The 27316-nt window shown below is 42.4% G+C and overlaps 1 protein-coding gene across 9 annotated transcripts in view; it reads right to left on the bottom strand.

Moving 5' to 3' along the window:
* Positions 1 to 283: 283 nt before the first annotated feature.
* Positions 284 to 27316, bottom strand: part of MBNL3 (muscleblind like splicing regulator 3) — a 122397-nt gene continuing 95364 nt past the window's right edge. For 5 of the 9 annotated variants that reach the window (XM_075132584.1, XM_075132581.1, XM_048863266.2 and 2 more), the window contains exons 6-11: positions 26189 to 26242; positions 20467 to 20617; positions 17779 to 17814; positions 14548 to 14642; positions 12931 to 13004; positions 284 to 10271 (exon numbers count right to left, since the gene is read on the bottom strand). In XM_075132584.1, coding sequence (XP_074988685.1) covers positions 12948 to 13004; positions 14548 to 14642; positions 17779 to 17814; positions 20467 to 20617; positions 26189 to 26242 — 393 coding nt within the window. In that variant the 3' untranslated portion in view covers positions 284 to 10271; positions 12931 to 12947. The remainder of the gene's footprint in view (positions 10272 to 12930; positions 13005 to 14547; positions 14643 to 17778; positions 17815 to 20466; positions 20618 to 26188; positions 26243 to 27316) is intronic. The other 4 variants (XM_075132585.1, XM_075132586.1, XM_048863260.2 and 1 more) reach the window with 4 other exon arrangements.

Here is a 27316-nt window from a genome sequence, read left to right as displayed (position 1 = left end):
CGTACAAGGCTGGCCAAGCCTCCAGCTGTAATTCCTTTACGTGAGGATTCTGTGTCACAGCATATGCTTCACCAGCTTGGTGGATAGCGAGAGGAATTCAGTATTCAGTGTTGTCATTCCTGAACCATACAAGATCACAGGCTACTTCAATGGGAATTTTGGATCGCACGGTTTAGCTCTTGGAAAATGGTGGTTGAATTACTGCTACACTGTTCCATTCATTTGATACCTAGCATGCATGTTAAGGGAAAAATTAATACACACATTTTTGTGCTACAAAAGGTGCAGACATTTGAATCACATTCAATTTATTCTTCATGGTTATCTTCAAATGCATAGTATCGATCTCCTCCCCAATTACATCAAAAATAGGGTCAGCAAGAAATTAAGAAAAAATACAAAACATAACACGTCATGTGTCTCAGAAAGTCTAAGGCACAAGAGAAACCAGTAGCCAGTGTCTGCAAAGTTTACTTTTATTTTTCTAAAATACAAATTTCTTTCTTGTGTTAGTAACTTCAATATGATAAGCCTAATGCATCCAATAAAACGGATGCACTAGCTACATAATTCAAAATACTGAAGATATTTTCTGGAAAGAAATTTATTCTGTTGTTCTACGCATCAGGTATAACATTGAATCAAATTTCATTAATTGTAATTTTTACATCAGAACCTTTAAAGACTGGGACTAAAACTGGAACTTGAAAAGTCTTTAAAGTGAACTCCTATTAACGTGTAGAGCTGGGTCCATAAAAAACATAACCAAGAATTTTATACACTTTATTAAAAGATCAAAAAATAAACAATAACAATATAGAAGTAACATACTAAAATGAGTAGCATTATGCACATTACTAAAGCACATACAAGCACTACAGCAATATAATGTGGCAAAAAGAAAAATAAATTCAAAGCGTACACCTTGTTGATAGCAGTTGAGGGAATGAACTATATTATGTTCTGGAACTGAAATATCACAATAGCCTTTAGCTGTTGGGATTTGCTGACGATATTTTAATTTGTTACAATTCCATAGGGCTAACAGGTTTTTTTTTAATCTAAAACTATTTCATTAAATTAAATTGACATCTGTCTAATGATTCCCATACTTTAAGTTTTACCAGAAGTGTCTAGGAAAAGAAGAATGTACTTCCATATCTACCGTTCTATTTTTTTTTTAAGTTAAAAATTGAAAATTTAGGAGAATACACTCTTCCTGATTTTAGTGATTGCCTAAAATACAATTCTCTATTATTATTTTTAATGGGTGATCTAGTGTCAAGTGACTAACAATGGATGGGTTTTTTAATGATTTAAAATAAAATAATAATAATAATAATAATAAAATCTAATTTGAAAAAAAAAATCCCACAAGCCTATCTAAAAATGGTCACGTCATCCCCTCATCTGCTAGGATACAAAAGCCATGGCAACAAAATCATTTGGCTTCCACCACTATCAAATAGCATTTGTGTACAGTAATAAAGAACTGGAACCTTGTAATTCTGTGTCAGGTAATTCTCTCTGTTGTGTGTTTGGATAAAAACTTAGTTTTATTTAATAGTTGTGTTATTTTTGCATGTTTAAATATCTCATTCGAGAGGCATGTGCAGTTTTTATTTTGATGATAGAGAATATGACTGTAAAGGTCACTAGCAAAGATTTTAGCTGTGGTGTCGTGATTAAAGGTTCTTCTCTTACTCTAGTGAAAAAATTTTTTACTGGTTGTGATTCATTTCACATAGTGCAAAGTATTTTTGTTTAATTATCCTGCAAAGGAGAATAAGCTTAATTATAAAAATGACTTACAACAAACGAGAGCTCTCACTGGCCTCCAGGCATGCATTGTTACATAATAATGCACTGGTTCCAACTAACTAATTACAGTAGCCAAACCTAGATTTTTATGGGGCCCATGAAAGAGCCAACAGCTCCAAAATGTTTTCCCTCATTTATTTCACTTTGAAAGACGACAGGATGAATTCGACCTTTAGTTACACTCATGCTACCCTACTGAGGTCAACGGAATTGCCTGGGTCTAAGGCCCTGATTCACCAGGATACCGGGACAACTCACCTACTTCAAAAATTAGGCACGCCCTTAAGTACCTTGCCAAACTGGGGCCTAACTGATGGCAGAAGCTGGCCCTGTGAACATCCAACAGCCTTGAGGACTCTGCAGCAGTCCTACATTCCTTAATCGGATATAAAACCCAGTTCTTTGAACTCTCAGTAAGGAATGAAGGCTCAGGTGCTAAAATTGATGGCTGAGGGGAAAAGATCAGAAATTCCAGCCACTTCTACTCCATAATGCTGATCTGGGACATTTGACCCAATGTGAAGGTCTAGCCCAGCCCTTTCACAGACCCTCCAGGATTTTCTGTTCCACAATGCTATTGGTTTGAGCTGACTTTTGGTGATTGTACAATGCAGGTCCAATTAAAAATCAATGTTTCCCTTGCCTCCTCTGTTCCTCTCAAGGGGAAAAAGCTCAGCTGGCAGGGTCAGGTTGGACCAGCTAGTGTCTTTGAGGCTCAGGCAGAGTTCTGGGCCCTGCAGCCTCTTCAAACACCTTTAGAATGAAACAAAACAAAACAGAACCAGGAAAAGAATCCCAGACTTTCCCTGCCTTTGGGTCCCAGCCATCTACTATGGGGAAATGATCTTTTAAACCATGAATCTTCCCCCCCCGCCCCCCCATCATTAGTATTTTAACATTTTATTTTAGTAAATGATGCCGTTGCAATAAGGCACAGAAGGGCAAGAAGCCAGGCGTACAAACACACTTCTAGGTGAAGAGTGATGTACGGCGCTGATGTGAGTTCCTAACACCGATGAGTTACTATATGTTACACTGGGAACACCATTCTACAATCCTTGCCCAGCCTACACTCCCTGAGAAATAAATGGGAAGTCTGGTGCATAGGGGATGCAGGAGTGGGCCCTATTAGAACTATCTGCTAGCCAATCAGATTTCTGTCCCTTACCGGTGAAAGTAAAAACACCTCTCAACCCAGCCTTCCATCCATCCGCAACCTTTTATCCTCGTCAGTGCTGCATGAACACTGGTGTTTTACGTGTGGAGTTGCCGACTAGCTGTGATACAGTTCTGTAAGCAGTGGCTCAAGTAGATCGCAAGAGGAGAGGGAGCCCACCAGTTCTAGGGGCTGTCGACACTGGTTTTGATGGTCATGTCACTGTCCCATTTGCTGGTGACAGGATTCAGCAGGAGGAAGAGCAGGGAGAAGATAAGCTCATTTCCCCCAGCAGGCCTGGAGTGAGGCAAGCTAAATGATGGGTGCACCTGCACTGCACAGAACTGGGCACGTCCCTGGGATTCCCCTCCCCCGCTTCTAGACAGTCCATCATTTATGCTCCACCAGGTTGGAGAATGTGCACGAATGCAAAAGCAAAGTGCATGGCGGGTTTGGGTGGATTCCTCCTCAGAACGGCTGGATACAGCTGACAGAATTTGAGGCCATTTGAAGAGACTACAAGAGATTTTTTTTAACGTCTGAGCTGGGTGTTATTTATCCACCTTTCCTTGCAAAATGGAAAGTGAGAAGATGCAGGTAGGCGTGTCCCATTCTCTCCCCGTCCCTGGAGGGGGGTGGAGCCTGTCCGGGGATGGGGAATTTGCTCACTCAAGGAGGAGAGGGCGCTGCGGAAGGAGCGGAGCTCCCCCAGGCAAAGGGGCAGAGGGGAAGCCGAGTTCCCTGCTCCCTCCTCTACTTTAACCCATGCAACAGGCTAACACCGCTGCGGTGATCAGCATTCACATTCCAACTTCACAGCCCACCATGGAACCTCCACCGCGGAGAAATCCAGCTGGCGCGACAGAACATCGCCGGGGACCGGCGGCTATTGCTCTAACAAAGCGCCAAGGCAGTTTAGCGGCAGACGACGAGTGTCCCAAGACGATCAACCTAAGTTCCACCACTTGCCTACTGCTCACTTTCAAACTTGGTTGGCCCTTTAAACGTCTCCCCCCGCTTTCACACTCCGTGCGGACAGAATCCACGATGAATGGCTATAGTTCACAAAAAGAACAGGAGGACTGGTGGCACCTTAGAGACGAACCAATTTATTTGAGCATGAGCTTTCGTGAGCTACAGCACAGACTAACACGGCTGTTCCTCTGAAACCGGCTATAGTTCAGTTTCCCACTGGCGTTTACAACACTTGCTGGAATGATACGAACCGATCACAGATAAAAGCAGTATTGGCTAGAAAGAAGATCAGGGGCTAGCAGAAATGCATGTGACATTCAGGTCCTAACACGATTCATAGTGAGCACAACTTCTTATAAAAACCATGATCTAGAATGTGTTTTAAAATGCAGGGCTGCTATAAAAGCAATTAAAATCTTTGCTAATGACCTTACTAATTAATTAAGTACTGTTTCCCATTTTCTGTGCTGCAGGTTGAAGCTGACCTGTTATCAGTCTGCTGTATAGTAAGCTATGGCAAACTACAAAGCTTTTACAACAGCAAAGCAACATCATGCTTTCAGATAAGTTTTATAGCAAAAAACTCCTCCTTTTCAAAGCCTTAGTAATACCTATCTCTTTTACAAACTTTTCCTGTATTATTACAGACTTTTTATATTCAAAATAAGTTCCAAGGATTTCTTTCGTGGACTATGTACATAAGTGCAAAAAAGGTGTGTCTCACACATTCGTACACTAACTGAATCAGTTTAACTGCAGCATATTTGTATCTTCAACACTGTTACGGGGTCATTCCACAATATTTTTCTTATGTACAGGTTTTGCTAATATAAATTAGTATTAAAATATTCATATGTTTAATTATTAGCCCTGATTTTAACATAATCATGTGAGTATTCAATTTTAGGAAAAATAATCATTGCAGTAAGACTACAGTACTTAAACTGGTTAATGATGAATTCACACAGCGATGGTCAACATGAAATGAAATGAAGACCAATTATTGTATTGTAAATGTTGGGTATTACGTTTTAAAACCTAAAATACTGTGGAATAACCCTAGCCACACAACGATTTCTACAAGCTATAAAACCTGACTCTAAATCCATGTGTTGTAAACTTCTTGACTGAAAATGTGACCTAAAGACACAAATTCAGCTTTCACATGGGACTTTGGGATTTTAAAAATATTCAATCATATCTTTATCTGACAGTATCGAACTGTACCTTTAACAAGCTCATACTGTTACACATCACTTTTAATTTACATGTGAAAATTTCACAAATAATGTATACAAAGGTAGCCATGTTGTAGTTTTGTTGCCATAGCAACAACAACTTAATATAATTAGTTAACAATGAATCTATCATTGTAGGAGTTACATACAAAGTTAATTTTGTTCTTAAACTGTAAACTATACAAACTAGTTATGGACTATATTCTATACCTTATCATGCTTCAGTATTGGTTTAGAATATAACTAAATGGGTTGAATACATGTATTAAAAATCTTAAACTTCCCCTAATTCTCCTTCAAAATTAAATTCATTCGTTACTAAAGATATCAAAAAGCAATAATGAAAACCTTAAAAACTAACAGTAAAGAAATGAAAATATGTGACATGAATTAATGTGTTGATGCCTAGTAACAATGTGTTGTAGCTATATTTACATTTTGATTAGGCTATCAACTAATTTTTTTGAAGTTATTACAGTCATTAACATACAGTATATATTCTAAGGCCTTCAACAGGCACATGGTAAAATCAGGTCAATATCACACTAAATCCATTCAACAGGAATGGGAAATTAGATTTTCCTCATAAATTTCACCTTTTTCAATTTTCATGTCTGTGAAATGTACAAGGGATAAAAAATGAGGACTCCAGTTTCTCAATCGTTCTGTGTACTAGCACGTTCTATAGCCTATACTACTGCATTATGAAGGAATATGTAAGTTTATGAATACATTTGATCAGATACACGCATCTCATTATCTGGCCAGATGTATCTACAACAGTTACATATTCATATAAGAAGCTGTGTTTATTGTTTGTGCAGCTAGAGTATAACAAAGTCATTTTCACTGGACTCTAACTTGTGTTTCGTAGCTGACTGTATGTTGAGAGAACACCTCACAGGAACGGAGAGTGTTCCGTAAGCCACCCAGGGAGCGCAAAGATTTTGTTTTGCAGAGTGCAGCCAGCCAGCACCGTGCATTTGTGAACACTCTGAGTGCAGTACGAGACGACACTTATGGCAGAGAGAAAAGTGCTTCAGAGTGCTCAGGAATGGAACGGAGCGGATGCGGCCAGAGAGGTAACGATTTCTCTAACATGGTGATGCAAAAATACAAAGACAAAAATCATCCACTAGAAATTTCAAAGTAAAAAACATGGTTGATTGCAAAATCAGATTCCAATCACTAAAAACACTGAAGTTAACAAAAATAATTTTAATAGTTTTATGAATCTACTTTATTTTAAATCCCTCTGTCTGCATATGTTGCAGTTTAGTAGCAGTATTTTTTTATTGAAACTACTAACAACCTTTCTATGAAAATGATCATTCTCAGCTTTCATTTTCCCTCTGCACGACCCGTTTTATCCAAGTTTCAGCATTTCTTGCATATTGTTTGCATAAGGCTGAGAGAAATGGACAAAGAGAAATAACTTTGGATAAATAAAAAATATAGGTTCATGGAAAGTGGGAAGCTTATAAAAATGTCACTAAAATTATATCGACTTCAACAAACTCACATACATCTCTTGTCAAATAAAGGACGAAATCCATGCTTTTATGACATTTGTTTAGAGTCACGAACTAGCGCGGTGACTTTGTAATAGAACGCATCTATTTAGGAAATTTATAGTCTGGCGACTGGTTTTCTTTTTTGAACAAAGAAAATTAGAGCAAATCATTGCACAACTAGTTTAAATAGTGCTACCTCAAAATGGCATTTTTGCCAAGATTGTTTTGAATTTGGTGAATTTTTAGTGCTTCAAGCTTTTCTTTCCTTAAACTCACTTAAAAGTGAACTCTAAATCTGCCAGCAATATAAAACCTGTTGTGGCACCTAATATATCTACCCTGAACATCCCTCATTGGACCTCTTTACTAAAAAATAACCCTTAATTTTTTTTTCAGTGCTTTAAATGTGACATGAAAACAGCTGTGTTCTAGGTTTACATTCTATGCACATCTATGCCAGATGTTTAAGTAGTTAAATAAAACAGGAGGTTACATCAAAGTGTCAAGATATACAAAAATCCATTTAGCACTGAAAACGTTCCAACCTCCTTTAACTCATAAAGCCATACAAGCTTGAACGCACCCTTTCTGGCTTACGAAGATCAGGTCTGTTCTTTGTTGAGGCACTGGCACAGGTTGTGCAAAACCCATTTTGATACACAAATAATTTCAGACAGGAAGTACTCAAATCCACTTTTTCCACTAACAATGTTATGAGTTTGGGAAACAGAAACTCAGTGGTTAAAAGAACAGGTATATCATAGCCAATATATATTAGTGTTGCTAGTTTCAGGCAACACCGTATGTTTTGAATGCTGACAGCTGGGGAATGTGGAAGGACACAAGTAAAGGTTAATACGTGAGGCTAACAGATTACCATATTTTGTTCCTTAGTGCCTGATCCAAAGCCCACTGAAGTCAACAGGAAGATTCCCCTTGGTTCAGGCCCTATGTGGGACTGACTATGGACTCTACATGGGTTCTTGTTTCTGAAGGAACCAAAGCTAGATCATAAAGTGACGCTCCAGCTGTGTCTAGCAGACACCCACAACTTGCTCCCGTTACTGGTAATGTCAGCAAACATCTGTAAGTGCTCAGGTGAAAGGGCCAGGTGACGGGACAAGGACATTTACTACACAATGTGAAGAATCAAAATGGAGATAAGAATATGTTTGTCAGAAATCAGACAACAAGACGACCACTCAGCCAATGGGCGTTCAGGGTGGCACTCGTACTCGGGGTTGTAAGGGCCTGATTCTCAGAGATGCCGAGGGCTTTCAGCTCCACCGACATCACTAGGCACTGAGTGCTCAGTGCCCTTCCGGGAGGCGCTCCACACATCAGAGGCCCAGGCCTATAAACCACACAGAACAAGTGGCCCAGACTGCCCACGTTTTCCTGGCACAAAATGAGGACATTGCGCCTCCCCCCCCCCCCCCGGGGGGGCGCGCTCTGGCCTCTAATGTTACAAGTTAAAAAGTGAACCTATTAATTTTACCTTGAACGTGCCGTTGTTACAGCTGTAATATCACTGCCCCTCTGCTTTCCTCAGAAATCACCAAACTCCATTGTGTTTATAAGCAGCTCGGCCTTTGGACATACAGGGTTAGCCCCTCGGGAACCGAGTTCGTGCCTGGTACAGCAGAGGGGTAGGGATATTCTGGTGCTGCTTCAGCAGCAGCAGATCTCCAGCCAATGCAGGAAAAACTAGCCACTCACAGATGGAAAAGGCCGGCCCGGTTGTTTGGAGCATCCCCTCTGCCAGTGCAGGGCTGTTTATAGGGGACACGTTCTCAACCCACATTGATCTCGGTTTACAGTGACAAACTACATCACTTGGGAGGCTATTCCACGCTCTAACCGATCTCGCTTTCCAGTGTTTTCTCCTGATATTTTGTCCAAAGTCTCCTAACATCCCCTTGCATGTCCTTGAACAATTACTTGCTATTGACATCCTTCAGTTATTCAGAGACTAACAGGCCAAATAAATCTCTGGCACAACTCCAGTGATGTCAGTGAACTTACGCTAGGGACGAACATGGCCATGGTATCTCGACTTTCGCCAAGCCAGAATGGCACTGTGTGCTGTGCAGGGCTTGGTCATCCTTCAGTTTACTCCGTTATACGAAGGACTGAAGTACTGGCAACCCTAATGTCACTCCTGATCAAACAAAAGATACCAAAATGCATTCACTGATCCAAGGAGTGAAAGCTCTGAAAACCATCTAGGCCTGGTAAACTCAAGGGTCGTTTGTCTTTGTTGCTTGTTCTTTGATTTAAAGAGCCAAAGCCCTTGGGAAATGTCTCTGACTTCAAGGTGAAGTAAATTATTGGGGTAGGCTGATGAAATGTCAGGGAATGCCCCCACCAAATTTCCCAATGAATTCTGCAGCGTACTTAGTGGAGACAAGGGCAACTGGGGCGGCACCATCTTACCTGGGCAGAGTGGGGGGGGGGGATTTTTGTAATTTTTAATCAAAATTACCCATTCCTGGGGGTGGGGGAGGATTCCTTTACCCCTCTGAATCTGTCTCATGGCTTACTCATGTGTTTTGTGGGAGGGTTTGTTAACGGCACCACTTAAATAGCAAGAAAAACTGTGTGCCATTTGGAGCGAAGAATGGCACTGTAATGGACAGCAAAACTGGAGAAATTCCTTGTTTTCTGATGCTTTCTGAATGAATCTCCCTCTTCAGCCGATATCTAACTTTTTACTGAGTGTATGTTTTTTGTTTATTACATAGCAAAGTTTCCCTTTTCAAGAAGCAAGACTCAACTCACTTTGTAAAACCCCTGAACTGGGCTAACGTGACCGCTGTCCCTTCATAACATTTGTAAGACAGAATCTGAGACTCTACTTGAAGGCAAATTCTAGATCTTAAAAGGAGCCATTTAAAACAAGCAATGTAAGCTGATGAAAACAACCAAACTATAGAAAAGGACAGAACATTCTTGTGTCGTGTTTTTCAAGCACATAATTCCTGTTTCCCACTGTAACATTTTTAGTAAAAAAAACCAAAACCCCAAAACAAAAACACCCCCCAACCCAGAAAACTACAGTATATGAAAACTTAAGACATAACAATAATGAAAAAAATGGTATTGAGTATACTTGATAATGATGTACACTTTAAAACAAATCAATAGACTATGATGTAAACAAAACAGTAAGATAACACTTTAAAAACAAGACAAACATTTATCCATCGATAGTATACAGTAAACCAACAGTCCACTGTGCAGATGCACTTATGATGGTAGTCATAAAATGATTAAGTGTGTTAAAGTAATGTGTTATAAAAGTCTATTATAATTGTCTACTTGTATATCTCATATAACAGAGCGCTGTTTGTTAATTGTTTCTATAGTGCTTTTTTTTTTTTTTTTTTTTTGACATTCCCATTGATCAGTTTTTGGTTAACATGTAGGCTGCAACAGGCTTACTGTAGAGGTGGTCGAGGAAGAAATGAGGGAGGAGGGAATATATACAGAAAGGCCATGTGCAGCTTCCCACCGAGAAGTCCTGGAACTCCATAATTTTACTCTTCAGAATTTCAACATAGTCTGCTGGAGGAGGGGAAAAAAAATAAACAGTGAGAAATAGGAAATCAAATATCATGCTCACCTGGTTTTTACATTTTTAATGGGATCTGCAGACACTCTTACTGCAGCACACAAGAACTTGCTGTCTGTGTGCTGGAGAGATGCAATGTTTGACTCACTTAATTTTCTGATTTAGGGTGAAATTGCTAACACCACACTTGGTAGCCTCCTGAATCTGTACTTAGTGCTTTTCGTCCTCAGAGCTCATTGCAAAGGCTGACATACCAATCTAAAGAATACCCCAGTGAAACGGGAAGGGGGGGGGGGGCGGAAGGAGGATTGGTCTGATTTCAGAGACGAGGAAGTGGGAGCAGAGAGAATAGCAGCCTGGCTTGCAGAAGTGTTGAGCACATGTACTTCCCATCGACTTTAATGGGAACGGGAGAGGCTCAGCACCTCTGAAAATCAGGCTACATGTGACATAACCCATGCCATAGAAGGAGTCAGGGTCAGAGACAAGAGCAGAACCCAGGAGCCCTGCACTCAGACCACACCTTACTGGTAGCCAAGTGCTGATCTCCTTTATGTGCTTCTGGAATTCCCACGCTTAAAGTCGGGGACACAACAGTTAATGTTACAGCTGGGTTAGCCATCTTTGACAATGTCTTTGCCTCTGGCTGGGGAAGCCTCTGGGGGTACTTGAGATGTCTGGAGAACTGAGCTACCTTCAAATCCACTGCTATGTTGTTTACCCTCCTTCCATGGTGATGTCACCCCACACAGGACACAGCGCTGGAGAATCACTTTGCAGCTTGGAGAATGCTGATTTAGACCCTGACTCAGCAAAGCAGTCAAGCACCGTGACTCCCTTCAAGTGCTTACATTTATGCATGTGCTTAAGAGCTTTGCTGGCTCGGGGCCTGTCTGCCAACTCCCAGAGACAGAAAGGAGAGTTCATGGGGCAGTCCTTTATTCTGGGGACACACCTGAGGAAACAGTCCTTGTTCACTGACCTCCAGGGCAGGCTGCAAAGCCCATTTGCTTTCCCCAGCTGCAGGGGGACTGCAAGGGCAAGCATGTAAGTGCTTTGCTGAATAGGGATGGAATAAGCATGTACTAAGTGCTTTCCAGGAGCGAGGCCTGTATCTGGGCATGCAAGTGTGGTTAGGTGTCTAACTCTTTGTCCACAAGGGCTTTTGGCATGAGAAACTTCATAGAGTTTCAGAGGCTGCTTTTGAAATGAGGAACCTAAACGTTTCAAGTAGGAGACTTCCTATGTCCTGGGAATGTCACAGACTCGGTCACCGTTTGAACAGCAAGTACCTGGGCCCCTTATGAAAAAACATGAATCATACGGTTTTCCCTCACCTCTTAGGAAATGGTTCTCAATTACTGATGGTATAAGTCTAAGAACTCCAAAAAATGAGTCAAAAGGAAAAAAAGTACACTGAAATAAAGGCTCAAAAGTATCCCAAAGAGATCAAGAATGAGGTCAGGTTTTCTCTTTCAAGCCAATAAACTGCTATTGGGCAGAACACACTCTGCATGTGTTAGGGAAATGATTTAACACATAAGGTGTCAAGTCAGTCTGGTGTTTCTGAAAAATGATACACAACATAAAGCAGAAAATTGTCACAAACAAGGCTATCTCGGCATTCACGCAGAGTCTGGCAGGGATATGCAGACATGATTAACACTCTCTCCATATACAGAATAGTTTACTGAACTCAGTAGAAATCAAAGGCATAACCAGGCTGATCAGTTCATGTCAATTATTTCAGAAATAATTACACAATTCCCTTCCAAATCCATTTCCAGAGTTTAAATGCAAGTATTTCCCTTTCATTTTTGTCCTGGGGAAAAGCTGGACCACATATTTATGCAAATAAAATGGCTTCCATCATCACATTCAGAGAACCCCGTTTCTTTCCTTTAGTCTCTCAATGGTAATAACACAATGAGATCCTTACGTAAATAATAGCCTACACATGCAAATAACAAGAAATTGAAAATAACACTGATTCCACTGTGAATTTATATCAAACAAATCCAAAAATAAAAGGGCAACATACTCTACTATTCTCATTCAGAAAGCAACAGCAGACTATGAATGCACCAGGCTTTGCAAGGTTGTGGAAGAAGTATATTGTTTGCAGCCTTCAAGCCAATTACCATACTGAACAAGAATCTCTGAAGGAAGAACACTAGGTGACAGGTTCTCAGCTGAGGTGAATCCATATAACAGTCAAACTACTGAAGCTATGCCGATTGACACCAGCTATCTGGAGGGTTCTAGTTACTCATGTTGAGTAAATCTGCTACTAACTGCAAACCATAGCTAATGCTTTTTAGCTGACTCTCGCTATCAAATTATTATTTATCCCCAGTAGCACATGCGCCATAAGAATGAGTTACACTGTGGAATTTGCTAAGTAGTTTGGAACTGTCCAGTACATGAAACGGTCATAGCAGAAGGGGTTTGGTACATTTTAAAGCAGACATTTTAGACTGCACAAAAAAATGTTGTTTATCATAAGCCGTGGACTCAGGTGTGGAATTCCTGTTGACTGCAAGTTCTGCATGCAGAGAAAAGAAGAAGTAGGGTCAAGTGGCACTTTTAGAGGATTCAATACCCTTATATAAAAAACCCAACTGTAAATATTAACAGTTAAAAGAAACTTACTGTTCTATCGGAAACTTCTACATCTGTGAAACAAACATGCTGCTACTCAGTTCATCTACTGATAACTGGGATATCTACAGTAAAAAAGAGGTCACATTAACACATTTTCTTGAGATCATTCTATCCAGTCATTCTTCAGCGCTTGTTTAAGACTAATCGATACATATAACCACTGTTGAAGCAGTATCTTAGAGAACACGAACTGATCCCAGCGTTTATCTCTTTTAGCAGGCATAAATAATTACATAGTTATGTGATTATTAATGCCCAGTGGCGTACCATGGTGATTGAACTTGGGAGTCCAACTCCATAGACTGTAAGACAGCAAAATGCCCTGTAAACTGCAGTTTGGAAGATTTAGGTATCACTTACAAAGAGCACACATAGCCATATACTAACACTGCATAGGAATTAAGGTTTTTCTTTTTATGGCTGTATAATTATTAGGAGAACTAAAACTAGCAAAAACCAGAGAAACAAAATAGTTATAGCTAGTGTAGGTAGGCAAGCATTTACAACAGGCCAATTCTGAGTTCAGTCCTTATTCAGGCAAAACTCCCATTACAGTCCACGAGGCTTTGTGTCTGAGTGAAGCCTGGTGAAAACCTACAGGATTTGCCCTCTGTAGGTACTGTGGTATCATAGCGGTAGCAGTGCCCTGTAAAATAAGGTGATACCAGCTTTTCCTTTGAGTGGCTCTGAACCTGAGCACGATGATGAACTAAATAAAATTGCGAACTTTATAATTGAACAAAACCTACTGTTCCAAACTCTACCCTGGCCTAATCGGGAGACGTTGGCGTTTATTGAATGTAAGGAAGCATTCCTAAGATTTTCAATATACAGTTCAGGACTGGTGCAGAAGCAGCCATCTCGGTTTAATACCTTCAGAGCAATGTTTTGCAGATAATGACGGCTAGGCAAACATGCATGAAATCCTTTATATTAATGGCACTGGCAAAACAGTACATACTATACATACAGTGTAAATACTGTAGGGATGGGTGACTTGCTTCTGTTTTAATACACTTGAACCTTCACCCAGGTTGTTATTTTAGAACCCAAGCTTGTTTTTTTTTCCATTTCCACTCCTGAGCCAGGACAGGGCATGCCAAAATACCACAGGAGAGCATGGTCAGTGTGGTATTTCTGGTAAGGACAGAAAGCAGGAGTGCTGTTAATCTTATGAGAAAGCCTCTTTTCTTTGTGAGTTTTACAGCCCAGTTTTGCACAACTCCCGAGGTCGGTAGAATGTGGAGACACTTCAGAGAAGCTTCCAGGCTTATGGATGCTTCTCCAACCTACATTTGAACCCTGGCCCTTCCAAGGCTCGCCCATCCCTGGGCTATCACCGCAATTACTTCAGAACCACCCAGCCCAATGAGCCAGTGCTCCCTTACCAATCCCAAAAGTATACATGCTGCCTTTCGAAGGGCCCAATCCTGTGTAGGGCAGAGTGCCTTGTCGGAGGTTCCAAACGCCCTCAGCCCCTCAAGGACACAAAGGGACTTAGAGGGGCTCAGCACCTCACAGAAGGGGCTCAGCACCTCCTAGGATCGGGCCCTCAGAGTCATCTAGTTCTGAACATGTGAAAGAAAGCTATTTAAAGGGCCAAACCTGATTGGCTGTAGCTGTTGCAGCGAAGGGGACGCTGGTGGCAGGTGTTGTTGCTGCAGACACAGTGGTGGGCGTAGCACCGTGCATCATGGGCACTTTCAGTAGGGAACCATGGAAGCGACATACAGGAGGGTGGAGCATTTATGTAACCATGGCAACATGTGGTGGATTTGGGGGCGTGGCAGGTATCACAGCAACAAGCCATGTGACATCGTCATGAAGGATACACCGGGGCGCAGCATGCAATCACAGTGCAAAGCAAGACAGCGTTGGAAAAAAAATAAACAAGAGAAAAGGGGAAAAGCCAATTACAATTATAATTAAGGAAAAAACTAAAACATTCTCAACACTTAGTACATTTATAAGCAGAACAATGATGTATTAGACTCGAAGGGCCAAATTTCCAAAGGAGGATGGGACGGGGTGTGCTGGCAAAACACTCATGTCACTGCGTGCATGGGGGTGGCCAGACATGCAGCGAATGCAAGTTCCCTTTGTGGGTGCATTTTGGAGAGTGCACCCATCCCAACCGGCTTTGAAAGTTTGCCCCCAATTATGAATTAAAAGTACATGGTGCACTTCATAGCAAATTTTCCAACAAGACATTGTCGTCATGGCACATATTACAGCTACGATCCCACTGGGTAACATGGCTAACAGCTGCAACATCCTTTTAAAGGTGTTCTCTCCCCTCTCTACAACAGGGCCTTCCCCTGGGTACAGAACAGAGCTGATGGCACTATGAATGAGGGACTGGCCACCTGAGCGCTGTACGTACAGATTCACCATGTTTTCTTTCTATACAATTCTAGAGGATTTGGCAAAATTCCCTCTTGGGGTGAGGAGGGGGGAAAAATTCCAAATATTTACAATCCACCTCAACAAAAACAGCCCCCGAAATGATAAATGGACAGTAATTCTATAGACAACCATGACACACAGTAGAGATCTGTAATCTTTCTGTCAGACTCAGAAAGCTTTGCTTTTACATCACACAGCAGTTAGAGGAAGCACTGCCAACACATGCAGATTGCATTCCAGTGGACAGCACTTTATAGAGGAAGGGAGACGGCTGCTTCCTGAGGAACTGGTGGGGACTTTACGAGCTACGACTGCCCTTGCAAACGTGTGCGATAAAGAGAAGAGCATGAAGATCTGCTCAACCCTTGCTTCTCATGCCAGAGCCCCACTAGCATCAGCGGGAGTTAGACAAGCACCTAATGGGGAGTAGAGACCCGTTTCAACTGGCCATACATTGGCCTGGTGATATTCAGGTGAGTTTAGTATACATTCAGCAAAGGGGGTTCCTGTTAAGAGCTTGCTGGCAGGCATTGATAATGGCGTGCACCCGTCTGTCCTGATCCCAGCCTCTTTGCTGTGGATCGCTAGCTGCCAGCAGCCCTGCTTACACAGATACAGACCATGGTTGTGTATGTGATTTTCTGTCATACCCTAACAGTGTCACAGGCTCCCTGCACAGCCCTGGGGGAGATGCTGGAAGGACTTTAGATCTGTCCTCTGCCCTGTCTGCAGTTATATAAACAGTCTTGGGGTCTAAAGGTGTGGGTTGGGGTGGGTGCTCCACCCAGTGATGGGGGAATGGGAAACGAGGAGGGCCCTGCACCTGGCAACTGGGGGACGGGGATCAGGGAGGGCCCGCATCCAATGACTGGGGCATCGGGCAGGATGCACTTGGGACTGGAAGTGTGTGTTAGGGCACACTCCGAAGCTGGGCCTTTGATCACTCCCTGTAGCCTTAATGGAAAAGCTATGAACCAAGGTACACACACTCTTTTAGGGCAACATCCCATATGCTTTCTTCTCCAGCTGTCTGATAGGGACCCCGTTAGCAGGCTCCCAGCTTTACTCCTCAGAGCAAGGGCGAGTTACAGGACCTGATACTGCTCTCAGCGCAGCCTGAGCGGGCGGTAAGTGCATTGAGGTCAGTGGAATCTTCTGAGAGCAGAATCGGGCCCAGCACCCGGGAGATGGGCACTCCACCAGGCCTTCATGCTCGGAAGCAGAAGCAGTCCAGCCGGGTGTGTGTCTGCATTCTCCCTGCACTGCTCTCGCCTCAGCCTGGAACAGTACACGAAGCAGCAGAGCCCACCACATCCATGGGATCTGGTTGCCCAACTCTTCCGGAAGCAAGTCAATGCTGGAACCAGCGCCTGGCTCCACAGGCTGGCAACCTGCAGGCGTACAGGGCTCTGAAAGTCATGGCCACCACCGGGTGTTATGGCCTACTGGGTAGGAAAGGAGTTTTGCGCAGCTCAAGAGGTTGGCAACAAAAGCAATAGCTCTTAACTCATTTCTGCTAATAGGCTTTCAGATCCCCCCGCACCTGCCCAACCTGTGCTCCTTGGAGAGTCTACATTCGTTTTAGAACTACTGCTCCACCCCTCCCCAATGGTATGGTCTGAGAGCACTGGACTATTACTGGTCTAGCTCCATCCCAGAGCGAAGGCCGAAAGTCCATCCTTAACTTACCCTGCTACACCCAGCTATGAGGGCGAGTGAGGAGCCTCCCCCTACGGTTTGCACAACAATGTCTGATTCTTAATATGAACCAGGCACAATTACAGTGGGTATATGGGTCACGACATTCTGAGCCTGAACTCTCTGGTTCCAGCATTGACAGCAGTTCCTCCTTAGCATTTCCTTCTCGGGTGGGGTTCAGTCACAGTGTCAGTGTTATCTTGACATGGGTTTGGGGATCTGCACAGCACACAGACAATTTCCTCAGCAGCATATTTAAGAGGCAGATCTCCAGCTGGCGCAAACCAGAACAGCTCCGCTGACTTACAGAGCCATGCAAATTTACGGCAGTTGAGGGTCTGGGCCTCAGTGCATCTCTGATTAGAACAATATTATTTTTTCAAAAAAATCAGCGTTAAGAGAGATTAAACATTCTCAGAGGCGGGACTCAAATCCAACCTACAATGTGCTGGATGCCTGATAGTCAAGCCACAAGAATCGTCCCATGACCATTTCCTTTCACTACATGGCCAAATTCAGGCCACAAAGATACTTGTGCGTAAAGCAGATCGTTTTGTTAGTCACATGAATTACCGCGTTGCACAGAAATGAAAGGGATACAACCATCTGAGCCATCAAGACGACTGGATAGTCAATCACACCACTCAGCCACCCACGTTCTCACGGACGCACAGTAACTCGCTGTCTCTTTCAGGTTAGGGAAAGTTGAGAAGTTTGTGTAGAGAAACCTACCAACGCTTGCAGTGGGAGTCATGCACAGTACTGACCCTGCACACCATGCAGTGAAGCGTGGAAAGATGAACAAAAGGGATATTTCATTAGTGAAGCGTTAGTGTTAGAAATAACTTTACTCAAAGCAGGTGTTCTCTTTGCAGCATTCAGTATTAAAGCACATGCAAAAACAGATTCTGCATATTGATACGTAGATATTTTAAACTCAGTTTTAAGATCACAGCAAACCAAAATCATTCTTGGATTCTTGGGTAGAGAATATATTTCCCCTACCCCTCTCGGAATTAAGTGATGAGTTGCACCATGAGAGTTGGGGTCAGTCTGGATTATTTAATATCAAGCATGTCAGTTTCTTTTTTGGAGGGTGGGGGGAAGAATGGATATTTTAGCACAATTAACACATCACTTTACAAATATACAAACTGATCATGTTAAAGACAGTGTTTCACTTGCAAGAATTGCACCTTCTGAAGTCTTTGTCTGGTGTAAGATGGGCAAGACAGCAGGACAGGCAAAGAGGTTACTCTGCAAGCAGGTGTCGTTTGTTTAAAGTCTCTATATTAAGCTGAAAGAGGCAGTTTGTCTGGTCTTGATACAGCCATAACAGTGGTGCTATTTCAGACACATGCAGTGACTTCCTTCGTGCAGCGCCCCAAATGATCAACTGTGCACCTGATCACTGTATAACTGACACAGGAAAAACGAATCGATGCAAACATTTTACCTGGCCTCACGCTGGCACAGTCTGCCTGGCTGTCACCCTCCAACCCAGAAACTAGTTGTGTCTGAATGGAGCTGACCGCATAAAAGCAGAGGCCAAATTGCAGGGCTGCAGTGATGATGAACGTTCATACGATGGGGTGAGAGGCTGCAGCCCTATGGAAAACCAACATATAGTGCAGCAGTGTGGGATGGGAATATTTTGATGGCTAAGGTTGACTCTTCGGTTCTTTGGAGCATCAAAGAAATCTGCATTTACTGGATTTGCTTTAAAAAAACCACACACACTTATTTTCTAGTTGATGATTTGGTCTGGTCAGACCAATGCTAAAGTCTCCAGATACTAGCAGGTGCCAGCAAATAGCCCTACTGTGCATCAGGCCCATGTGTGACTCCATTGTCATTAATGGGAGTTGAGCCTGCATGGGTCAAAGGCATGATATGGCCATAAGAGTTTGAAGCAAAAGCTGTTGTTATTGTGCTAACACCACTAATACGCCTCGCTATGTAGATTTTGGTCACCGTGTCTCAGGAAGCTGAGACATGGAGCCAGGCTGAGTGACATGGCCTGTTAAGAAATTCTCAGTGCTGTCTGATGAGAGGCACCTCAGGAATCAGACAAAACATATACCCCAGCGGAAGGAATAGGTCCTTTGGCATCTAAAGGAGTTGCTGTGAGGTCAGCCCAACACTGCAAATAGTACTTTGCAGAGTACAATTAGAGATGCTTTCTACTTGCTCTCTGTCTGTCAACATAAAAAGCTACTAAACTGGAAGAAGTCTTATCCATTCCTGAAATCTGATTATTTTGAATTTAACGTGTGAATATTCCATCTTCTCTTTCCTAAAAGTTGTTGGCCTCTTTCCTTTATTAGCCAAAAACCAGAACATGCATGAAAAAGGGTTTAGGTTTCGGGAATCCAGATTTGATTGTCTAACTTGACAGCAGAAACTTCCTGTGGAAGGCAGATCTCATATCCCATTGCTCTCCCTCACTGGGCCATCTCTGGCTCTGAGGAGTTTTACCACCAACTTCATCTGGGACAGGCACAGGCCCACGATGGATTAATTTAAAAGGTGCTGTCAGAGGGATGTTTTTGTGTATTTCTGTAAATATCATCGGGCAGGTGAATGTTTTTCAATGTTTAAAAAATAAAAAAAAACTAGGCACAAATTCTATGATGCTTTGGCAAGGAAAATAATATTAACATCGAGAATGTTCTCAAATCAGCCGTGAATAATAACTTAACTGGCTAGTTGACGGTCTTATACCCCCACGCCCCAGTCAATATCTTTATTTATGTATGAATAACTGAACTGCATCTTTCAGTTTTATCTGGAGACTTTAAAGGCAGAATAAAAGCTTGGGAGTTAAACTGCTTTTAAAAAGGCCAAAAAACTGGCAAGAGGGAAATGTATGCCTTTAAGAAAGGATTTATGTAATTTACATGTATTAAAATGAGCCATTTCCTCTTTAAACATTGGGGCAGCTGAAACATTTAGAGTCACTGAGCTGTAATCACAAAGACTGGATGGATTAGATAGATACCTGAAGTTTTAAAAAGGGACACACAATTTTTCTAGAGAGGGATACAAAATACGTTGAAGTGACCTGATAGTGCTACCCAAGAGTCCAGGAAGCAGTTTGGGATTCACCAACTGAACGATAAAGATGAGCAACAAGAAGTATGAATTAGAGAAACATGTGGCCATTCGTCCTCATTTGATTACAAAAAGAATGACCAAGAAGGTACCTTTAAAAGTATGAAGCTTTGAATTGTAGTAAGTGAAGGAAAAAGTCAAACAACAAACATTAACATTCTGCGGCTTTTGTAAAAGAAACACCCCACACCGCTGTTCTGTATACATTTTGCTAAGGTCTGTTACAAATCCACTCATTAGCTCACTCTCTAGGAGAACACTTCTTGTACCAGAAAGAATGACGGAGAAAGTGACAAGAGGCCTTACCTGTAGGGATAAATGCAGGCTGTTGCAACTGCATGCTAGCTAGAGCCTGTTGGTAGTGGAAAACGCTCGGGTTAAAGACTGTGGTGGCACCATTGTTTTTTTCAAGTGCTGGCCTCTTTGGTAAAGGTTGAAGTGCACCAGGCGGCAGGGCCTGTGGATGAGGGATTCGTTAAAGACAAGTAGCAAAAAAAGGGAAAACAAAATTAGACAAAGCATGCAATAAATATGATGGAGCCTGGCCTGCAAATCTCCTGCAACTGTATCAATTTAGCAAGACAAGAAACAGAAGAGCAGCTAATCATGGTGAAGTAGTAGGTAAAGTCACAGGTTTACTAGGTAAGCAGTTAGTAAAGACAAGAAGAGAGGGTCCAAAAATAAGAGCACTAGGAATGCTAAGGAAGCTTCTCAATCGGACTGATTTATGCGCACAGGGAAAAGAAGGAAATCATTTGGGCAGGACACAACAAAAAGCAGTTGCAGGCAACAAGTATTTTAAAACGATCAGCGAAGAGAAACAGAGACAGCAATTTAGAATGAGAAGATTAGCATAAGCAACAGCGCAGCAGAAAAAATGAGATGCTTGCCTCTGCTAATGTTGTTTGTTTAAATATCTGCCTATGTGTGTGAGCATATTTACATGGAGATTGTATTTGTACTAGGGTGGCAAAGTGGTAGCAGCTGCCAGTTATATGCCTGGGTTTCTACTTGTTACTAGAGATGATGAACAATACTTAATATTGGGCCTGATTCTCCTTTCACTTACGACAGCTTTACACCTCTAGCAATGACCTTGACTTCAGCAGAGTTGCACCTGATTTACAGTAATGTAAGTGACACGAGCATCAGCCCTTTATGGTTTTATGTTCTTTAGAATATAAATATTTCTTGCTGACAGTTTATATGGAACATGTCTAGTGACAAGGCTGGGGTTTGTCTTCCTAAGCAGCAAATCTTCTCCTTTTGTTCTATCACATTACAGCACCTCCACTCAGTCAAACCTGTTTCATGATCAGACTTTAACCTAGCTCAGGAGCTTTTCTTGGTAAGTTACTCATCCTTCATAAAGTGTGTCTCAACAACACAGTTGTAAGTCAAGTTCTTAGGAAACAAGGAGCACGGCTAATGATTTACAGCTTTTCATTGTACCAAGGGAGAGAATTTCATTCCCCGCCCCTCCACACACATTGTGATAGGAAAGGCTGCCTTTCAGTTACCCCTACAATCCTTCTGCATGTAAATTTCCTTTGACTTCATTGAGATTTCAGGCAAGTGGAAGCCATACAGGATCAGGTAGTTTCTGCCTGGCTGATGGAATGTAGCAAAGAGATGGCTGGCAAATAGGATTATCTGTTTCAATCACTCCTATTTCTTCAAATGAATGCAAGTCAAGGTTCCGAAGCAAAAAGAGCTTTAGCTAACAAAGGGTTAAGGCTACACACAGAGCACTTGTCAAACGACACGAGGAAAGCAGCTTATAAATGGCATGAACAGAAATATACAGTAGACTCTATCCATTAAAACTTCCAACCGTTTGTTGCTGTACAGAAACAGGTTTCACTTAAGTTTTAAACTGCTACAGGAGACTGCGCATCTGAGAAATGTCAAACCAGGTACCTCCAGGGAAAATGTGACGACCTTATGCCTGTGTTCCCAGGGCTATTTTTGTTTGGGTTTTTGTTCCAATGCAATCAATTTACCAGAAGCAATTCTACTTGCAAAAGCTGCTCTCAGATAAGCACACCACTCCCACTGAAGCCTGTGTGTATCCAAGGGCAGAATTTGGACGAGGAGTATCTCTCTAGACTTAGCTGGTCAATTATGGAGACAGCAAGTGTAAGTGGGTTAAAGTTTTCAAATGTGGGTACTGAAAGGTAAGCACTTAAATCCACATTTAGAGACCTATCAAAGAGGCCTCATTTATAGAGGTGCAGAACCTGAACATTTCATATTTCACTGATAATTATGGGATAAAGAGACTTTCTCCCTGAAGACTATATATATGGTCATCCTACATAAACATAGAACATGTATGTATATGTATGTATGTGCTGTTCCTCCATTCTTGAGTCCGGCCCCTCCACTTCCTTGAAAGAAGGTATGCTGTTTCACACCGACCGAAGATCTGGCCCATGTAGGCTCATATATGAATCATGGCCAAAAGGAAAAACCTTCTTTTTCAGGTATTTCCCCAAAAACTCAGATAGGAGGTCACCAATTACAGTGAAGCAGCTTGCCATCTGCCTGGTAGAGAACCACAGACTCACTGCCCTACTGAACAAGGGCACATGTGGTATCGCATGGGAACTATCCAGAGTTCAGATGTTAGAGATAGCATCTGGGTGCCTGTCTCTGCTTCCATTTCAGAGCTGTCAGCCAGGTGATGGCCTTTGGGCTGTTCAGTTCCATGACGGCTCTCCCAGGGTGGCTGTCAGTTTGCTGGGAAGAGACCCTGAAGACGCTTCCCTGAAGTGCCTGACTGCCATATATGCTACCAGGCGGGGCAAAGATTGGGGAAAGGTGGAGGATTTGGGTGGGAAACATCCTCCTGTCAGGATGTGTGTTGCTTCTCCAGGCAGTCTACAAAGCTCCAGTGTTCTCTGTGCTGTTGAAGCCACTGGACCCATGATTTGGCCTGAAGTAAAGAGCAATACCATATCGAATTGAGAAGGTGGGGCGTGTGTGGAGAGGCAGAGCTGGAATCTGGCCAGGACATTGGGGGCAAACAAGACTAAATCTTGTGAGAAATGGGACGAGATCTTTAATGGCCTCAAACAGTCAGGGCCTGGGGTTCAGCAGCTCGTGGGGACAGTCCCACTTCCAGTGGCACATTTCCCATGCTATCGTGCACTGATTCCCCAGGGAACAGCCTGACCTGCTGACTCAGCCAAGGCGCTCCCTGCAGCACCCACACTGGGCAGCAAGGGGGTCATGTGCAGCCTGTGAATGGTGAGCTGGACCGTGCTCAGGCAGGGATGTCAATTATTTGTGATTCGTGCTCTGGGACTGGTCACCTAAACGACATGGGATAGTTTCTGCTCCCTGGCCTGATTGAGGCTGACCTGCATTTGTGTGCTAGTCATCCCTGCGTTCACACATGAATACAGGTATGGCAAAGAGAGTCATTCCTCAAAGCAGCGTGTAAAGAAACCTTTATGTCTGAATGGCTGAGTGACAGTGGATAAAAACAGGATGCTGCCCGCCTGGCTGAATCCAAATACGATTCAGAATTGGCCAACGTGTTGGTTAATAATTTCCCCTCTTTCTTATGCTGTTCATGCAGGATGTTTACTAGCCACTCAAAGTTTTACTTTGACAGCAATCTCTTTGGGGCAGGGATTGTCTTTTTGTTCTGTGTTTGCACAATGGCTCCTGGCCATGACTAGAGTTCCTTGTGATATGGTAACACAAATAATACATAATAATTTCAAAGGGACTGAGGAGGGCACTCCATAAATATCAGAAGCAACCTGAGCACTCTCTTTGTCAGATGATTTTTATACACTACCCTAGGAAATTATTTTTTGGTGCAGGATCCAACACCAAATGTTCCAAAATCCAGGCTGTTCTGAGGACAGCAGCGTGGCTGCAGGCAGCAAGCACTCAGCTATTCCATGGTAGGAAGACTATTAAAGTTACTTAAGCATTTTGGGCTAGAGGCCAGATCTGTAAAGATATTTAGGTGCCTGGAGATGGAGATAGGTGCTGAGTGGAATTCTCAAAAGCCCCTAGAGCCCAGATCCACAAAGGTGCCCTCTCTGCATCCTTAGGAACCCAAATACCTTTAAAAATCTGACCATATCTCCTCCAGTGCAGTGGTTTTCAACCTGTGTCAGATTTCCAATAGGGTCCACACCTCCATTCAAAAGGTTTTAGGGGTCCGCAAATAAAAAAAGGATGAAGACCACTGCTCTAGTCTGTCCACGTTCTGCTTCCGAGGATGGAGAGGGGAGAGTCAACGTGAGTTCTTTTCCACCTGTCATGCCTCCAGGACTGGGAGTGGTGGTTTTTGGGAGGACATGACATCCACGGAGGGAATTCTCAGATAGCCAGCCAGGCTGGCTGTGTGCCAGCTGACTGGCACAAATCAGCTACAGCAAGAGCCAGCAATAGGCCTTTGTTGTTTCCTTTTTGTGCGCTCTAACTCTGATGGCAGTGAATGGAAGCTGGTGCCCTAACAAGATTTCCTAGGTAGCTGTTGAGAGTGTTATTCAATATTCTGATAGGGAATTCTACTGCCCATTTAAACAAAAATATGAAGTCTTAAAGGGTCCTTGCCCTAAAAATTACACCTCTATTGTAAAACATTCACCCAATAGAGGGTTTAAACAAATGTGTTAATCTCTCAACCTCTAGACTAGCTGATCAGTCACCGACCAGAACCAACTCCCATGGAAATCGGTGGGAATCTTCCCAGAGATGTCAATGGGCTTTGGAGCAGGTTCTAAATCTGGGCCCTGTCCTCTTCAGTGTGTCCCTTTAAGGATTGTAATTACTAGCAAAAAATTGCAGTGTCCAGTGAGTTTCCTGTTTCCTTCAGTGGTAAACATTTCCATTCCTCTCCCAGAGGGATGGTTTCTTTTCCTAGGCTGTCATGGTCACTGCCTTTGAGGAAGAAGTGGGTAAAACAGTATCTCAAATGGGGCGGATCGAAATCCCAAATTTTTGGAAAATCTCAACAAGACTGAACAGATTAAGAAAAAAATAACTAGTAAAAATTAACATCCTGTCGTACAGCCCACATAAAACAAAAAAACCTCAGCCTGAAACAACTGGCAATAAAGCCCTCACTGTTGGGGTTTCTAAGGATAAGGCGGCTGGACACATGACAAGAGTGGCTTGAATGGTGTCTCCATATTTAGGCTTGGAAGGATTGGATTTTTAATCAGTAATTGTTGGTAAGCGGTGATTTCACCGTAAACACACACACGGATGAAAAAATATTTCCATTGAGAACAAATGACATTTGCAGATGAGCAAAGTAGGAAAAATGCTGCTTGAGAACATATTAGGGTTTGATTTAAGGCTATTTACTTGTAATTGTGACATGTGATGTTGGAAATTTGTGTTCTAGCAGTTTTAAAACTTTAACTTTTTTTAATCTCAGTGTCCACTGTCATTAAATAATTGTCTGATCTTCCTATTGTCTGAAACCCGCCCCCCTTAATTTCCTGCAACTGTGAAAATTTACATCAATAAAAATAAAAAAAGCTTAAAACCCATAATTTTGTGTAATCGTCCAAATTTAAATCAATAAACACTGAAAAAAATGCTTAAAAATATCAGTATTATCCCTCAAAATGATAAAAAAACAAAATGACAGAATTCTGCCAAGCCTATCTATATTGTAGTCCCAGGGTTCTCTGACACATTCAATGCCTTTCAGAAAGGAGGTGTGAAAGACATCCTACTATGCCCCATGTTTCACAATCCCACAGATGCTGGTGTTTGAAAACAGGCGGATTAAAAACAGTGTGATAATTAAATGGCTCCAGAAATGCATCTGGGTTTCCTGAAGAAAAGCTCAGATCATGAATATTTTCCAAAGGCCTAAACAGAGAAATGCACTGTTTGGGCACGGACTGTCGTGTCTGAAAGAACGTTGTAACATTTCAGCTCAGGATGGGCAGTCTCCTCATGGCGCAACACAAAGTAACCAATGAAAAGGTATTCATGCAATCTAAGATGGTCACATGCAAAGCAAGAAGGTGAAAGGTCCAAGTACCAGGTCAAAGGTTGCCTCGAGGGGTCGCTTCAGTGATCTGACAGCTGGCTGAGTCTTAATTAGCAGGCAGCGAGCACATGATGGCAATGGGCCAAAGGGGGGGTTCAAGCACGACAACAAAAAACAGCAAGCAAAGGTGCGTCAAAAGGAGAGCAACATTGTGGATAGGTGAAGAGAAAAAAAAAATGAATGCATTATACAATATATTAAAAAGACTAGGCATGCACAACATGGGGGGTTCGCTACAGTTAATTAGTCAGCTGTTTTCTCTTGGCAATCTTTAAGGTCAAAGCAATCCCCCTCACAGATCACAGAAAGCATTTGACCTAACTAATTTCACTGCAGCTCATGATGTATCAGCCTATAGCTACTTCAGAATTAGTTGGTGGACCTGAGTTCTTTTTAAACCATGTTTTTCATGCTTTATCCAATGATATGGCTCGGCATGCCAGACTTAGGGCTTGAATCTGCAGCGACACAGCACACGTGAGTCAGTGGGGACTGCTCGTGAAAAGGAAGGCGTGCCTGCTCAGGAAGGGTGCTCTGGCACATGCTTAAGTGTTTTTCTGAATTGGGGCCCAACAGCCTGATCTAAATCCCACTGACTTCAGCAGAGTGAGATCAGGCCCCAAGTGAGTAAAGTTACTTGTGCATTAAGTGCCTGCAGGATGGGCCTTTCAGATAGATCTTCCTGAGCTTTTAGGAGATGAATGGATCCACAATCTACTTGACAGGGGCTTGTTCAGATGCTTTGCATCATACGTGATTCTTGATGAAAGCTCAGAAGCCATTCTTTTCTTTTTTAAATTATTATCACCAGATACAAGAAATGCATCAAACCTCCAAAACTGAATGAATAATGGAAACTGTTTTTGTAGTGTGTTGCAACAAGCAATCAATAAATATTTTAAAGGTACTAGTTAATGGCATACAAATAGGGTTAATTACTTTGATGACAGGAGCCGGCAGCATGAATAAAACATGCATTGGCTTTAATTTAGTGTAAGTGTCCTAGGTAACTAGTAAAAAGTAAAAACACATGAGTTTACATTTTCCTGACCAAAGATCTGAGTGAAGTAGAGCTGTTCTTTCAACAACAAAAATAATCAAGAACTGCTACTCCCCTCC

Source organism: Caretta caretta, chromosome 9 (genome assembly GCF_965140235.1).
Source record: "Caretta caretta isolate rCarCar2 chromosome 9, rCarCar1.hap1, whole genome shotgun sequence".
NCBI classification, from domain to species: Eukaryota; Metazoa; Chordata; order Testudines; family Cheloniidae; genus Caretta; species Caretta caretta.
Note: the sequence above shows the minus strand (reverse complement) of the source record. Positions and strands in the feature narration are given on the sequence as shown.